Source organism: Puma concolor, chromosome E3 (assembly GCF_028749965.1).
Source record: "Puma concolor isolate L17-30 chromosome E3, mPumCon1.1.hap2, whole genome shotgun sequence".
Lineage (NCBI taxonomy): Eukaryota > Metazoa > Chordata > Mammalia > Carnivora > Felidae > Puma > Puma concolor.
In genome coordinates this window covers 41,029,692-41,043,536 of record NC_141682.1, presented here as the reverse complement: position 1 = coordinate 41,043,536, position 13,845 = coordinate 41,029,692, and the positions used below count along the sequence as shown (strand labels likewise).

General features: G+C 60.6%; 3 protein-coding genes and 3 non-coding genes across 6 annotated transcripts; 3 read left to right on the top strand and 3 right to left on the bottom strand.

Annotated features, from left to right (window-relative positions):
- Positions 1 to 71: 71 nt before the first annotated feature.
- Positions 72 to 1,955, bottom strand: RPS2 (ribosomal protein S2). Its single transcript, XM_086691597.1, has 7 exons — positions 1,748 to 1,955; positions 1,572 to 1,661; positions 1,267 to 1,374; positions 838 to 1,011; positions 595 to 754; positions 281 to 372; positions 72 to 191 (listed from the first exon to the last, which is right to left on the bottom strand). The coding sequence occupies exons 1-7, from the start codon at positions 1,922 to 1,924 to the stop codon at positions 111 to 113; spliced, it is 882 nt and encodes a 293-aa protein (XP_086547723.1). The 5' UTR covers positions 1,925 to 1,955; the 3' UTR covers positions 72 to 110.
- LOC147573218 (small nucleolar RNA SNORA64/SNORA10 family) lies at positions 438 to 568 on the bottom strand. The gene has a single exon (XR_015245726.1). It is a non-coding gene; the product is annotated as a small nucleolar RNA SNORA64/SNORA10 family (small nucleolar RNA).
- Positions 1,097 to 1,231, bottom strand: LOC147573217 (small nucleolar RNA SNORA64/SNORA10 family). Its single transcript, XR_015245727.1, has one exon. It is a non-coding gene; the product is annotated as a small nucleolar RNA SNORA64/SNORA10 family (small nucleolar RNA).
- A 15-nt stretch (positions 1,956 to 1,970) lies between the features above and the next one.
- On the top strand, positions 1,971 to 6,241 carry RNF151 (ring finger protein 151). Its single transcript, XM_086691598.1, has 6 exons — positions 1,971 to 2,335; positions 2,575 to 2,726; positions 3,083 to 4,078; positions 4,390 to 4,535; positions 4,842 to 4,938; positions 5,715 to 6,241. The coding sequence occupies exons 3-6, from the start codon at positions 4,076 to 4,078 to the stop codon at positions 6,198 to 6,200; spliced, it is 732 nt and encodes a 243-aa protein (XP_086547724.1). The 5' UTR covers positions 1,971 to 2,335; positions 2,575 to 2,726; positions 3,083 to 4,075; the 3' UTR covers positions 6,201 to 6,241.
- LOC147573216 (small nucleolar RNA ACA64) lies at positions 2,382 to 2,508 on the top strand. Its single transcript, XR_015245721.1, has one exon. It is a non-coding gene; the product is annotated as a small nucleolar RNA ACA64 (small nucleolar RNA).
- Positions 6,242 to 7,258: 1,017 nt separating the features above from the next.
- TBL3 (transducin beta like 3) lies at positions 7,259 to 13,776 on the top strand. The gene is made up of 22 exons (XM_025916880.2): positions 7,259 to 7,412; positions 8,793 to 8,844; positions 8,927 to 9,022; positions 9,106 to 9,153; positions 9,259 to 9,400; positions 9,496 to 9,580; positions 9,665 to 9,835; positions 9,936 to 10,011; positions 10,091 to 10,184; positions 10,268 to 10,449; positions 10,553 to 10,694; positions 10,792 to 10,850; positions 10,936 to 11,039; positions 11,777 to 11,924; positions 12,011 to 12,241; positions 12,324 to 12,394; positions 12,475 to 12,631; positions 12,723 to 12,781; positions 13,042 to 13,145; positions 13,241 to 13,312; positions 13,396 to 13,554; positions 13,636 to 13,776. The coding sequence occupies exons 1-22, from the start codon at positions 7,372 to 7,374 to the stop codon at positions 13,743 to 13,745; spliced, it is 2,403 nt and encodes an 800-aa protein (XP_025772665.1). The 5' UTR covers positions 7,259 to 7,371; the 3' UTR covers positions 13,746 to 13,776.
- Positions 13,777 to 13,845: the final 69 nt, after the last annotated feature.

Here is a 13,845-nt window from a genome sequence, read left to right as displayed (position 1 = left end):
TCTTAATTCATTTCGTTGGCTTCATCGCCCTTCAAATCTACCTGCTACTAAACTTGAAATAAAAAACACTATTAACAAGCTTCAATTCACTTTATTCTTCTCATACAAAACTATGTGGTGGCCACAGCTGGAGCCTGGGTCCTCTGCACAGAGACTCTGGTGTGGGTCTTTACAAGATGGTCAGTGAATTCCTGGGAAAAACAGAGACTTAAGTTATACAGATGCCGCCCCATCGTCCACACTTGTCCAGGCTCACAAGGCGGGGGTAGGCAGGCAGTACCTGATAGGGAGACTTGGTGAACACAGTCTCCTTCCAAAGATCAGGGGTGAGATAGCTGTAGGTCTTGGAAATGGCATCAAAAGTGGCCTTGGCTGCAAAGGGGAAAACAGGAGTGAGCTGGTGGATTCTTGTGACAAACACCACAGGTACAGACAGACACTGTTGCACTCCTAGGAACAGAGAGGCCACTTGGGGCCGGTCTGCCGTGCATTAGGAGAGCCTTCCTCTCTCTCTCTCTGAAAATACGCCAACCACACACCGAGTATGATTAAGCGGAGCTGAGAGAAGCCACAGCCCCCCTTGGGACCACCTACCGAAGTTGCCCAGGGTGGCAGTGCAGCCCCTAGCTGAGGTGTAGCAGTCATCGATACCAGCCATCATCAGTAGCTTCTTAGGTACAGGGGCTGAGACAATGCCAGTGCCTCTGGGGGCAGGAATGAGGCGCACCAGCACAGAACCACAGCGGCCTGTCACCTGTGAAGGTGGGAGGAGTCAGCAGATGGGTGATCAGGAGTCTGCACCCCTGCAAGCCCCATGGTTGGCTACCCCCGGCCTACCTTGCATGGTACAGTGTGGGGCTTCCCAATCTTGTTCCCCCAGTAGCCTCGCCGCACGGGGACGATGGAAAGCTTGGCCAGGATGATGGCCCCACGGATGGCGGTGGCTACCTCCTTAGAACACTTAACACCCAGACCAACGTGTCCATTGTAGTCTCCGATGGCAACAAATGCCTATAAAAAACCTGACGTGACCCGTGGTCCATTGCCTGCACAGGCTCGCACAACACCAGCAACTCCCACCAGAACACCCACCAGGACCTGTTGCCCTCCTCAAGGAAAAGAGTGGCCACCGCCAGGCCGCTCTGAGGTCCAGAGGAGATCTTTCCTCTCTCTCCCCATTACGAAAGCCACACGTGAGGCAGCAAGTGTGGCTGTGCAGAGCTGAGAGAGCCTCACAAAGCGCCTCGGCAGAAACGGCTCGGCTACCTTGAACCTGGTCCGCTGGCCAGCGCGGGTCTGCTTCTGCACAGGCATAATCTTCAAGACCTCGTCCTTGAGTGACGCCCCCAAGAAAAAGTCAATGATCTCGGACTCCTGGAAAACGTGACATGGACACAAAAGCGGTTATCACGACACAGAAGCCACCTTTGAGAACCATCACCCGGACCCCTGGAACCGGTCCCCAAGTTGTCCCGCCACGGACAGAGGTCATCCCTGGAGCCCACATTAAACGAGAAGCCCAGAGGCCGCACCCGCCCACCGGCCCGTCCGCGGGAGGACGCACGCGCTACCTTGATGGGCAGAGAGAAGAGATAGATCTCCTCCAGGGACTTGATCTTCATATCCTTGACCAGGCGGCCCAGCTTGGTGACGGGCATCCACTGGAAAGAAAAAGCTCAGGTGACTAGGACCGTACGTCCGGCGCCGCCGCCCATGGGCCCGTCTCACGCGAGCGGCCCGAACCCACCTCCTTGTCCTCGGCCTTGCCTCCGCGAGCTCCGCGGCCGCGGCCCCGGCCTCGACCCCGGCCGCGGCCCCGACCACGGATGCCGCTGCCGAAGCCTCCGCGGAAGCCGCCGCGGCCTCCCATTCCAGGGCCCCCGGGCCCTCCGGGCCCTCCCGCAGCACCGGCGTCATCCGCCATTTGCTGAAAAGAATGACGAGAAGACAGTCAGCGAAGCCCTGGCATTCGCGGTCGCACGAGGCGCCCAGAGCACGACTCCCTCCCGGGAGCGCCAACGCGCCAACAACCCAGGGCCCCGCCGGCCGTCCGCGCACTCCCACCACCCCGGCCCGGGTACGGCCATCCGCAGCAGGAAGACTCACGTGTATTCCCGGAGAAGAAGAACTAGGCCTCGCGGGAGGGAGCATTTATAGCAAGGCAAGTGCCGCGAGATCCTGGCTGCCCTAGGCGCGACTTTGCCACGGACCAATCAGACAGGTGGTGACGCGCTCTCAGTGTTCCCCCGCCCGCTTTGTGTGCGCTTGCGCGCCTGCGGCCCCGCGGTGCGAACTCTTTGAGTTGCAGTCGTCTTGCTCCTCCTGTCCGCTGCAGGTAGGTCTAGTCCTCGCGTCCCGGGGTGGTAGCTGGGGGTGACGGCGTTGGTTGAAAATCACCCGCGGCTTTGGTCGTGGCCGCGGGTGAGATTCGGCGCCCAGAGCCACCGGGGGCCTCAGCTCACCGCCCACTCGTCGGTGTGGGGAGGTGAAACCCAGGCCCCGACAAGCGCGGCCGCCCCGGCCCCGCCGCCCGTGCTCTAGCCTCTGACTCCTGACCCCATGCTCTGTCTGCAGGTCGCCGGCGCCCCGACCCCGAGGCCCAGGACGCCAGGACGGCAGGGAGGCAAGCTCTGCTCTCAGCGCTCAACGAAGCTGGTGGTCTGAGTCGACCGCGTGTGACTGCCCTTGCCCCCCCCCCCCCCCCCCCCCAGCCATCAGCCTGGGAGGTGCATCTCTGGGACGCAGGGAGCAAGGTGTTTGTGGAGGGATGAGACTCTGGGGTACCTCCTCTTCGCGACCAGTCCAACTCTGTGTTGGATGGCGTAGACGGGTACACCGTGGCTCTCGGAGGTGGCAGGTGACTCATTAGTCATTCTGTAAGTGGCAGAACTACATTGGAGACCCAGGTGTGCCCCTCCACACCCCATACCTTGTCCAGGAGCAGACAAAGTATTTTCGAGCTTGGTGGTGAGTTGGGCTGGGCCAGCAAACCACCAGAAAGTGAGAATACAGAGAAACAAGGCTAAAATACGGTGGGGGGGAGTGAGGAAGGGGGAGCCCTACCGCTTAATATCAATTACAGACCCTATCAGGGAAAGCTGTGTGGATCACTCGTGCGACTCAGCCAGTGAGAAACCGCCATCACCCTGAACTCTTCCTTTTGTCCGGTGGACGTTGGTTCAAAAAAAAACTCTCCCGGTTTTTTCTTTCCACAAAATAAAGATTCCCTTTGTTTGTTGGCTTTGGTTGTGGTTTTAGCATAGCTTGCATGTCTTGAATTGCAATTCTCTGTGATTTCTAAAGAATTTCCCTTTGCTAGTAAAATAACTGATTTTTATTTTTGAGGTTGATAGCATCAGAGTGTAAGATCCCCAGCTCAAAGGCTTGCAGTGGCCCCCTGTTGTTCTCAGGAGGGGGATAGGGTCTTTAGGATTTGGTGAGCTTAACACTCTGGTAGTGAACCTACAGTTCTCTGGTAATGTGCCTCGGGTGTGGGAACATCCTGGTTTCCCAGGTTGAGATTGGTCTCCACATGTCTTTCCTCCTAGGCCTGCCCAAATAGAGCCTCCCTGTTCTGGAACACCCTTCTGCATACTAGGCCCCCCGTTACTGTGGTACCACAGGTTGTATGGGAATTTGGTCCTGACATCCCTCATCTGTACTCTGGAGCTAGATGTCTTAGATCCTAAGAGACCTGCTGGTGGGTCAGTGGGAAAAGTCCTGGGCTCTTGGACATCGGGCCTGAGCAGCACTATTTGAGGAAGGGTAGGGGAATGATTCCTACTTTCCTGCCGAAGCCTCAGCTTTGGGAAAACAGCACCCAGAAGTTTGGTTCCCGGCCTGGTACTGCCTGGGGATCAGGCAGAGGCTCCAGACACCTGCCCCCGGTCCACACTGCCTATCTCTCAATTATAAGCAAGGGCTAGATGGTACAGAATACCTACCAGTGGGCCCTGGACCAAGGCTGTGATTGGCCTGAGCCGGACAATGCCACTGTGATGTAGGCCCACTCCTGCTGTGAAATGGAGGCTCCTGATCCCTGGGGGTCAGTGGAGCTGCTGTCCAGACACAGATCATGGTGAGCATGGGACCCTCTTGCCTCTGGCCCTTAAGTTTGTCCCTAACTCCAGAGCTGGACCCCGTTCCTTATTCTGAGTGTGAACACTGGGTAACAGGTTCCCAAATGAGACTAGAAAACCAACGTTTCCGAGGGCTCTGGTCAGGTCTAACTCCAGGCCGAGGCCAGTTCCAGCCAGGGACTGGTAGTTGTCTTGACCCTCACAGCTGCCCCCTCAAAATGGATGCTGACCCGACCCTCCACTTGGAGTTTCCCTTTGGGTACGCGGTCCGATCCTGGTCCCAGCCAGGCCCTGATTTTGGCCTTTGCAGAGTGGCGGATATGATCTCAACCTCTTCGCCAGCCCTCCCGACTGCAGCTTCCTGTGCTCCGTATGCCACGGGGTTCTCAAGAGGCCAGTGAGGCTGCCATGCAGCCACATCTTCTGCAAGAAATGCATCCTCCGGTGGCTAGCCAGGTGCTAGTGGGTCCCCGAGAGGCTGGGAGGGCAGGAGCAAGGCTGTGGCCTGGAATAGAGAGGAAGACCTGCCGAGCAGTGACTTACAATGGCCAGAAGAGTCCACTGCCAAATCTCCTGGGACATAAAAATATGTGGGCCCCTGCAGCCTGTGGGATCTGCGGCTCCAGCCTCAGAGCCAAGTTCCCTATGAAGCCCTCATGTCTCTTCCAGCTTGAGAAGGGACCTCCTGGGAAGGCATGTTGCTGCCAACTGGTCCTTCCCACTCCCAACACTTCCCCCCCCCCCCCAACTCATGCCTCCTAGACAAAAGACCTGTCCGTGCTGCAGGAGAGAAGTGAAACGGAAAAAGATGGTCCATGTAAATAAACTTCGGAGGACCATTGGCCGCTTGGAAGTCAAGGTAGCTTGAAGCACCCACTCCCACCACCCTTCTGCCCCTGCCAGGGCAGGGGGAGAGCCAGGAGAGGGGTAAGGAGAATCCTATCAGAAAGACCGGAGGGTTTCTGCTCCAGCAGCATAGACTGAAGCCTGGGGGTCATCAGTCCTGAGTTTGAGTCACATCTCTGTCACTTACTTGCTGTGTGACTTTAGGCAAGTTACCTAAGTTTTCTGAGCCCCTGGGGCCTCAGTTGTAAAATGGGGATTCTACAAAATTTCTAGAGAATGAAGTGTCTGCTGTGCTGGCCACTACTCTCCAGCCCCCTATTTTTAAAAAAAAAAAAACTTTTTTTCAACATTTATTTATTTTTGGGACAGAGAGAGACAGAGCATGAACGGGGGAGGGGCAGAGAGAGAGGGAGACAAAGAATCGGGAACATGCTCCAGGCTCTGAGCCATCAGCCCAGAGCCTGACGCGGGGCTCGAACTCCCGGACCGCGAGATTGTGACCTGGCTGAAGTCGGACGCTTAACCGACTGCGCCACCCAGGCGCCCCGCCCCCTATTTTTATAGATGTCTCGGTTCCTCAAGCCTCAGGCCCTGTGCCTCAGAGATCTCGATTCTTCCCACCTCCAAGCATTTGCCCAACGATTTCCCTCTCCTCATCATTCATGCCATTAGGGCTTGGCAGTCTCCCAGTTCAATATGACGGATGGGGGAGTCTGTGGAAGGTAGGCCGCTCGTGAGCTGGCAGTGTCCAAGCTGGCCTGGCTCACATGGTGCTCTCCCTACCTCCAGTGCAAGAACGCAGAAGCTGGCTGCTTAGTGACATGCCCCCTGGCCCATCGCAGGGGGCACCAGGACTCCTGCCCTTTTGAGCTGATGGCTTGTCCCAACGAGGGCTGCCCGGCACGGGTGCTGCGTGGGGCCCTGGCTGAGCACCGGCAGCACTGCCAGCATGGGGCCCAGCAGCACTGCCCACTGGGCTGTGGGGCCACCCTGGGCCCGGTGGAGCGTGCCCACCACAACTGCTACCAGGAGCTGCGTGAGGCCTGGAGCCAGCGGCAGGAGCGCAGCCGGAGCCTGGTGCTGGGTCTCCTGCGGCGCGTGCGCAAGGTGCACCACGCCACCAACTTCATCCGCAGGCAGCTGGCCCAGCTCCGGGACTTCCTGCGGGAGGACGACGCGCTGATCGCGGGCACCCCGCAAGAGGAGACTGAGGCCACCCCAGAAGGCAGCACTGGGGCCGAGGTGTGGGGAGCTCCGGGCCTAGGTACCTTGTAATTAGAGACGTAAATAAACGCGGAGCTCAGGCCTGGCCCCACCTCCCTGCCACCTCTGTGCTTGCTGGCCTCGCAGCTTTATCCCATTTGTCACCCTGCCCCCTTTCCAGGCACTACTGCCTTCACCCCGCAGGGATACGACGACCTTTCTCCCTGGACCTCTTCTTCCCAGAAGGCTCTTCTCCTTGCTCTCCATTTGCCTGGTTTCTTTTCCCTCGGATGTCTCCTCATAGAGGTTTCCCCTGATCCTCTCCCAGGGAAGGGATCTGCTTACTAGCTTCACAGCCAATCACACAAAGAGCTCAAAACGCTGAACTCCTAGAAGTCAACGCCTCACAATGACTCACGAGGAACCCCCATTTGTCTCCGACCTCCTGCCCTTCCATTCTCCTCCCTGCTAGTTCCCTGGAGCCACAAGCACTGTTCCCCCACATAGCCACAGGGGTCCATGTTTACCAGCTTCAGGTCTGGCTCAGGTGTCACCTTCTCGATGAATCCTCTCCCACCACCCCATGTGAAAGTGCACCCCCTGCACTCCGCTCCATCCAGCGCACTAATTTCTCGCCCTTCCTTCGCCCACCCTTCTCCCCTGTAGCACCTGAGCTGCTTGAAGGCAAGGTTTTGTTTTGTTTTTTCTCCTCTGGTGTCTCCCAAATGTCTGCGCCAGAGCTTTGCACATAGAATGTGTTCAATAAATATTTGAGAGACTCCGAAGTCACGAGGTCTAGTCATTTACGGGCGTTACATCTCTCACCAGACCGTGAGCCCCGAGGCCGGACCTAGTTGACCGCACCCGACCGCACTTGCCCCCAAATCCCAGAATGCCGAGGGGGCAGGAGTCTTGGGATCAGTTCAGTAAACATCTTCTACGACTCTCTTTTAAAATTTCCACTAAAAGGCAAACAGCGTGCAAACCCCGTAACTGCCATCCGTGCCCAACGCCCGCAGCCGCCTCCACGCCGCTCTACCCCCGCCCCTCCAGGCCAGAAACGCACCTTCCGCTTCCTTACGCGGAAGCTGCCCACAGTAAAGATGGCGCCGAGCGCACAGTGCTGATGACGCCATAGTCGTGGGCCGTGACGCCATCTGCAGCGCGCCGGCAGTGAGAAGTGGCGAGCCGGGTTCCCTCACGCGGCGGCGGCGGCGGCGGCGGCGGCGACGACGACGACGACATGGCTGAGCCCGTGGCGGGAGTGGGTCGCTTCAAGGCCAAGTGAGCCGGGGCGCTGCGGCTGCGGGTGCCGCCCAGGGAGGGAGCGAGGTTCGCAGCAGGAATAGCAAATGCGCCCGCCCTGCACCGGGCGCCCATTCGGGCCTGGGGAGAGCCTGAGGGCGGTGTGCGGACTGCCCCTCAGGGGTCGTGGCGGCTGCGTTATTACAAAGTCGGGGGGCCAGCCTCGGTTATTACATCAGGAGCTGGCTTAGGAGTTGTGGATGAAAAAGTCTAGAGGAGGAAGGGTCGGGCTGAGCACAAGTCGCGGCTGGTCCTGGACGGCAGCGGGACGCCACGACCCTCAGGTACCGGGAGAAGAACCACTCTGGGGCAGGCGGCCTGGAGGCTTTCACCCGCTGTCCCTCTTCAACACGACTGGAGATGGGCGGGTCCGCCGTGGCCCTGGAGGCCCCGCATCCTGTGCTTATTCATTCCCCAAGATCCCCTGACCATCCTGGTGAACCGGACAGACTCATTCCCTCCGTGGGGGCTCGGTGTGATAGAAGAAACATGTCAAGCACATCGTTTCTGTCACTAGTAGTGACGAGCAACGCCTGGTGCCAAGAACATCTCTGTGGGATAGCCACCTGGGTTCGGGGGTTGGGGGACTCCCATTTCATCTTGGTTGTCAGGCTTCCCCCCAGTGGAGTTAGCCAGGCACCACTGAAGTCCAGGAAGAGAGACCCAAGCCACACGCAGGGAACATCCTGTGTGACACAGAAAAGGTCAGCAGAGGCTCCTCCAGCCAGGGTCTCGGAAATCTGTAAGGTGGTGACCTAAGCAGGTGTGTTCTGAAAGGCCTTTTTGGCAGCAGCCCTTGAGGTGGGAGATAGGGGCCTGGTGAAAAGGTTGGAGCAGCTGCCCAGATGAGAGTGCAGTGGCCTGGACCAGCATGGAAGCAGCAGCGGGGGGAGGGAGGAGGCGACAGATGAAGGCTACTTGGTGGGTGGGAGGAAGGGGCCAGGCTTGGGGAAGGGGCGGCCTGGGCCTGGGACTGGAGGGCCCTGGGAGATGGCTGTTGCTCCAGGCTGGTACCCTGAGCTGGCCTCCCACAGCCAGCAGGGGGCCCCCAAGGCACAGCCTTCTAGGCTCTGGGGAATCTCCGGAAAGCCTGGGCTGCTGTCCTCCTGCCTGACACCTGGCGTGAATCACTGCCCAGCTCCGGGTGTCCCGTTCTCTGTGACATGGGGGTAACCAACACCCATCCATCCCACAGTGCTGCTGAGAGAAGATGACAGAAGTGCCACCTCTGACCTCCCATGCCTCTGCCTGGGATCTCCTCCAGGGCAGGGTCCTGTTGGGAGAGCACCCAGCACAGAGCTGGCACCCGGGACCAAGGGGTTGGTGACTCACTGTCTTCCCTCCCTGTCATCCCTCTAGCTATGCTGTCGAGCGCAAGATTGAGCCTTTCTACAAGGGCGGGAAGGTGCAGGTACCAGCCCGGGGAGGGGCAGAGTGCGGGGGCAGGCAGGGGCTGCAGAGAGCTGTCTTGGCTAAGACCCTTCTGTCACCAGCTGGACCAGACTGGGCAGCATCTCTTCTGCGTTTGTGGTACCAGAGTCAACATCCTGGACGTGGCCTCGGGGGCTGTGCTGCGGAGCCTGGAACAGGTGAGGATGGGGAGAGCCAGGGCAGGGGGCAGGTGTGGGGGCAGCCTGTTCTCACGGTACCGTGTGCCAACTCTCGCCTCTAGGAGGACCAGGAGGACATCACCGCCTTCGATCTCAGCCCAGATGACGAGGTACGTGGCGCAGGGACGGGAGGCGGACTCTGGGACCTCTCGGTCCAACTTTGAGGACCTGTGGCCATGCCTCCACACACCCAGCTGAACCGCATCCTCCTCCAGGTGCTGGTGACAGCCAGCCGGGCACTGCTTCTGGCTCAGTGGGCCTGGCGAGAGGGCAGCATCACCCGCCTGTGGAAGGCGATACACACGGCCCCTGTGGCCGCCATGGCCTTTGACCCCACCTCCACGCTGCTAGCCACAGGTAGGGCCCTGACTGGGTGGCCGGGCCGGCTGGAGGGCGCACGGTCAGCGGTCTTCGGGCACAGCAGCCCCTTCACTTCAAACACGTTCCCCTAGGCGGCTGCGACGGGGCAGTGCGTGTCTGGGACGTCGTGCGGCACTACGGGACGCACCACTTTCGGGGGTCATCGGGGGTCGTACAGTGAGTCGGGGTCCAGCAGGGCGGGCGGGGCGTTAGGCCCAGGGCGGCATAGCTCACTTGCCCCACCCCACCACGTGCCTGCAGCTTGGTGGCCTTCCACCCGGACCCCGCACGCCTGCTGCTCTTCTCCTCGGCGGTGGACGCCACCATCCGCATGTGGTCTCTACAGGACCAGTCGTGCCTGGCCACGATGACCGCGCACTACAGTGCCGTCACCTCACTGACCTTCAGTGCGGACGGCCACTCCATGCTGAGGTCAGCGGACAGCCTCTTGGGCCACACGGGAAGTGGAGGGCTACAGCTGACACTTGAGAACTGAGGTGGCTGTCACCCCCCCCACCCCCCCCACCCCCAGCTCGGGCCGGGACAAAATCTGCGTTGTCTGGGACCTCCGGACCCACCAAGCCACGAAGACTGTGCCAGTGTTTGAGGTGGGGGCTCCGGGGGGCTGGGGCCCGTAAAGGGGGCAGGGAGAGGGTGGGTCTGCCTGTCTGACCTGTTTATTCTCAGAGTGTGGAGGCCGCCGTGCTGTTGCCCGAGGAGCCGGCACCGGAGCTGGGCGTGAAGTCCAAGGGCCTGCACTTCCTGACAGCCGGAGACCAAGGTGTGCGGGGCCAGGCCAGGGTGGGCAGCGGGGGCTGGGGGAGGTCCGTGGACTCGAATCCCAGCACCCCTGCCCCCACACAGGCCTGCTGCGCGTGTGGGAGGCGGCCTCCGGGCAGTGTGTGTACACACAGCGGCAGTTGCCGGGCCCCAAGCAGGAGCTGACCCGCTGCGCTCTGGCCCCTTCCGCCGGCCTGCTGGTCAGCGTCACCGCCGACCACAACCTGCTGCTCTACGAGGCTCGCTCCCTGCAGCTGCGGAAACAGGTGAGCTCCGCCCCTGCCGGGCCCGAGGCCTGCGGGGGCCGGCCCTCCACTCATGCGGGCTCTGGCTTGTGTCCCTCCTGTCCTCCCCCACCACCACCCCCAGTTTGCCGGCTACAGCGAGGAGGTGTTGGACGTCCGGTTTCTCGGGCCCGAAGACTCCCACATCGTCGTGGCTTCCAACAGCCCCAGCCTGAAAGTGTTTGAGCTCCAGACAATGGCCTGCCAGATTCTCCACGGCCACACCGGTGAGCGAGCCGAGCTGATGCCCCCAGCGCTTCGTCCTGGGCTGGGCTGCCCTCCTTTACCGTAATCGATGGCCGTTTTCTCTCTGCTTTCTCCCAGATACTGTCCTGGCCCTGGATGTCTTCCGGAAGGGGCGGCTCTTTGCCAGCTGTGCCAAGGTAAGGCATCTGGAGAGGTTTGGAGGCTTGGGTCCCAGGTGGGAAAGTCCAGCCCAGCCTCTGTCCTCACCCCTTTTGTTCCCAGGATCAGAGCATCTGCATCTGGAGGATGAACAAGGCTGGCAAGGTGGCCTGTGTGGCTCAGGGCTCCGGGCACACGCACAGCGTGGGCACGATCTGCTGCTCTAGGTAGTGGGTCAGGGCTGGAGTCCGTGCTCTTGCAGAACCCTGCTAATGGGGGTCCAGCTCAGGGGGATGTGTTGGGGGAAGGCTTTGGCCTTGATCTTTGAGGCTCAGGACTGGGGATATATCACAACACACCAGGGGCACCCCCGGTTGCCGTTGGAAGTAGAGGCGCCTCAGAAGTGGTCTTGGGGCTGGGTGAATAAAAGTGGGGAGGCTTGGGGCGCCTGGGTGGCTCAGTCGGCTAAACCTCCATCCTTGATTTCGGCTCAGGTCTTGATCTCATAGTTCATGGGATTGAACCCCGTGGTGTGGAGCCTTTTGGGATTCTCTTCCTCTCTTTCTGCCCCTCCCCCTGCTCATGCTGTCTTACTTTCTGTCTCTCTGTCTCTCTCTCTCTCTCTCTCTCTCAAAGTAAACTTTACAAGCTAGGAAGGGGAGGGAGGTTTCAGGTCATAAAGAACGACACTGAGCAAGGCTCGGGCAAAGAAGACCTTTTCTGCCGGGGCCGGGTGGGGTGTTACTGTGACAAAGTCACCAACTCCGGTGGACCCAGGGCAGGTGGTGGAGAGTGTGAATTAAGTGGTTCCAGAGGCATGTGGGGTTGTCCAGAAGCTGTCTGCATTCTGGAACGGTCCCCCTGGTTGGGACCATGATCCTGCAGACTCAGGCTGTGATGCCCTGGTAGACAGGGCTGGCCGTGACTCAGCAGGTGTCTCCCCCTACCCCAAATCTGGTCTCAGGCTGAAGGAGACCTTCCTGGTGACGGGCAGCCAGGACTGCACCGTGAAGCTGTGGCCTATCCCTGAAGCCCTGCTGTCCAAGGGTGCATCCTCGGACAGCGGTCCTGTCCTTCTCCAGGCTCAGGCCACACAGCGCTGCCATGACAAGGTGACAGCACGTGGCACATCGGGGCACGGTATGACAGGGCCCTTGCCGGGATGGGAGTCTGAGTCGCCACCTGCTCCCGTCCCCAGGATATCAACAGTGTGGCTGTTGCCCCCAACGACAAGCTGCTGGCCACGGGCTCACAGGACCGCACGGCCAAGCTCTGGGCTCTGCCGCAGTGCCGGCTGCTGGGCGTCTTTTCAGGCCACCGGCGTGGCCTCTGGTGTGTCCAGTTCTCGCCCATGGACCAGGTGCTGGCCACCGCGTCCGCTGACGGTACCGTCAAGCTCTGGGCGCTGCAGGACTTCAGCTGCCTCAAGGTAAGCTGTCCCCACCGCAGACCCGGCCCCCCTCCCCGGTGCCGGCTCACATCCTCCCCCCCTCACCCGCCCCATCCCGCAGACGTTCGAGGGGCACGATGCTTCTGTGCTGAAGGTGGCCTTCGTAAGCCGCGGTACACAGCTGCTGTCCAGGTGCGGGGGCTGGGGATACGGGTGGGGGTCTGCTGCCGGATGGGCCCCAGGACTGAGCCCCCTCCCAATCCCGACCCCAGCGGCTCTGATGGTCTCGTGAAGCTCTGGACCATCAAGAGCAACGAGTGTGTGAAGACTCTGGACGCCCACGAGGACAAAGTCTGGGGGCTGCACTGCAGCCGGCTGGACGACCGTGCCCTTACCGGTGCTAGTGACTCCTGTGTCATCCTCTGGAAGGTATGTAGGCTTGGGGCAGGGGTCGGGGGTGGGGGAGGTGGGAGGTGCAGGGCTGCATGCTAGTGCCAGTCCGATCTCGCTCTGACCCTAGGATGTGACCGAAGAGGAGCAAGCAGAAGAGCAGGCCAAGCGGGAGGAGGAGGTGGTCAAGTAAGTGTGGGGGTCCTCGCCCAGCTCCCCCGTGAGTGCCACCCCCGTGTCAACCACGTCCTGTGTATCGCACCCTTGGAGTGGGGTATACAGGTTTCAGCTCTGCTCTATGGCATGGGGAAACTGAGGCAGGAGCAGCAACACAGCTCACCACCAGCAGGTGCTTCGGGCCAGGGTGCTGACTCCTGAGTCAGCCCTCGGATGGCTCCGCTTTCGGTCCCAGCCAGGTCCCCCAGTGACCCTGTTTTCCCCCCCACCAGGCAGCAAGAACTGGACAACCTGCTCCATGAGAGACGGTACCTGCGGGCACTGGGCTTGGCCATCTCCCTGGACCGGCCCCACACTGTGCTGACTGTTATCCAGGGTCAGTGCCGCCTTGGGCCACACAGACGGGGTCTTGGGTCCATCTTGTGCCCCTTCCCTGGGACTCAGTCTCCCCTCTTCCCCTGCCCCCCACAGCCATCCGGAGGGACCCCGAGGCCTGCGAGAAGCTGGGAGCCACAGTGCTGCAGCTGCGACGAGACCAGAAAGGTCGGGTGGGAGGGCAGGCTGGGCAGTGGCCAGTATGGGCAAGGCAGCCAGCGGGCAGGTCTGACCGTCCTTGTCACCCACAGAGGCCTTGCTGCGCTTCTGTGTCACGTGGAACACCAACTCCAGGCACTGCCACGAAGCCCAGGCTGTGCTGGGTGTGCTCCTGCGGCACGAGGCCCCAGAAGAGCTCCTGGCCTACCAGGGCCTGCAGACCTCACTCGAGGCCCTGCTACCCTACACTGGTAGGTGGTGGGGGGGAAGGGGGCCAGCGGGACAGGGCGCGGCCCGGTCAGACCCCCTGACGTCCCTCTGTCCTCCTCCAGAGCGGCATTTTCAGCGACTCAGCCGGACACTGCAGGCAGCCACCTTCCTGGACTTTCTGTGGCACAACATGAAGTTGCCCCCCCTGCCTGTGGCCCCCTCTGCTCTCTGAAACATGCTGAAAGATTACTTTTCTACCCTGATTCCCTGTGTCTGTCGGGGCTTTGTCTCAGCCCAGGTCCCAGGTCCCACCCCTGTGCCCTGGCCTGGCC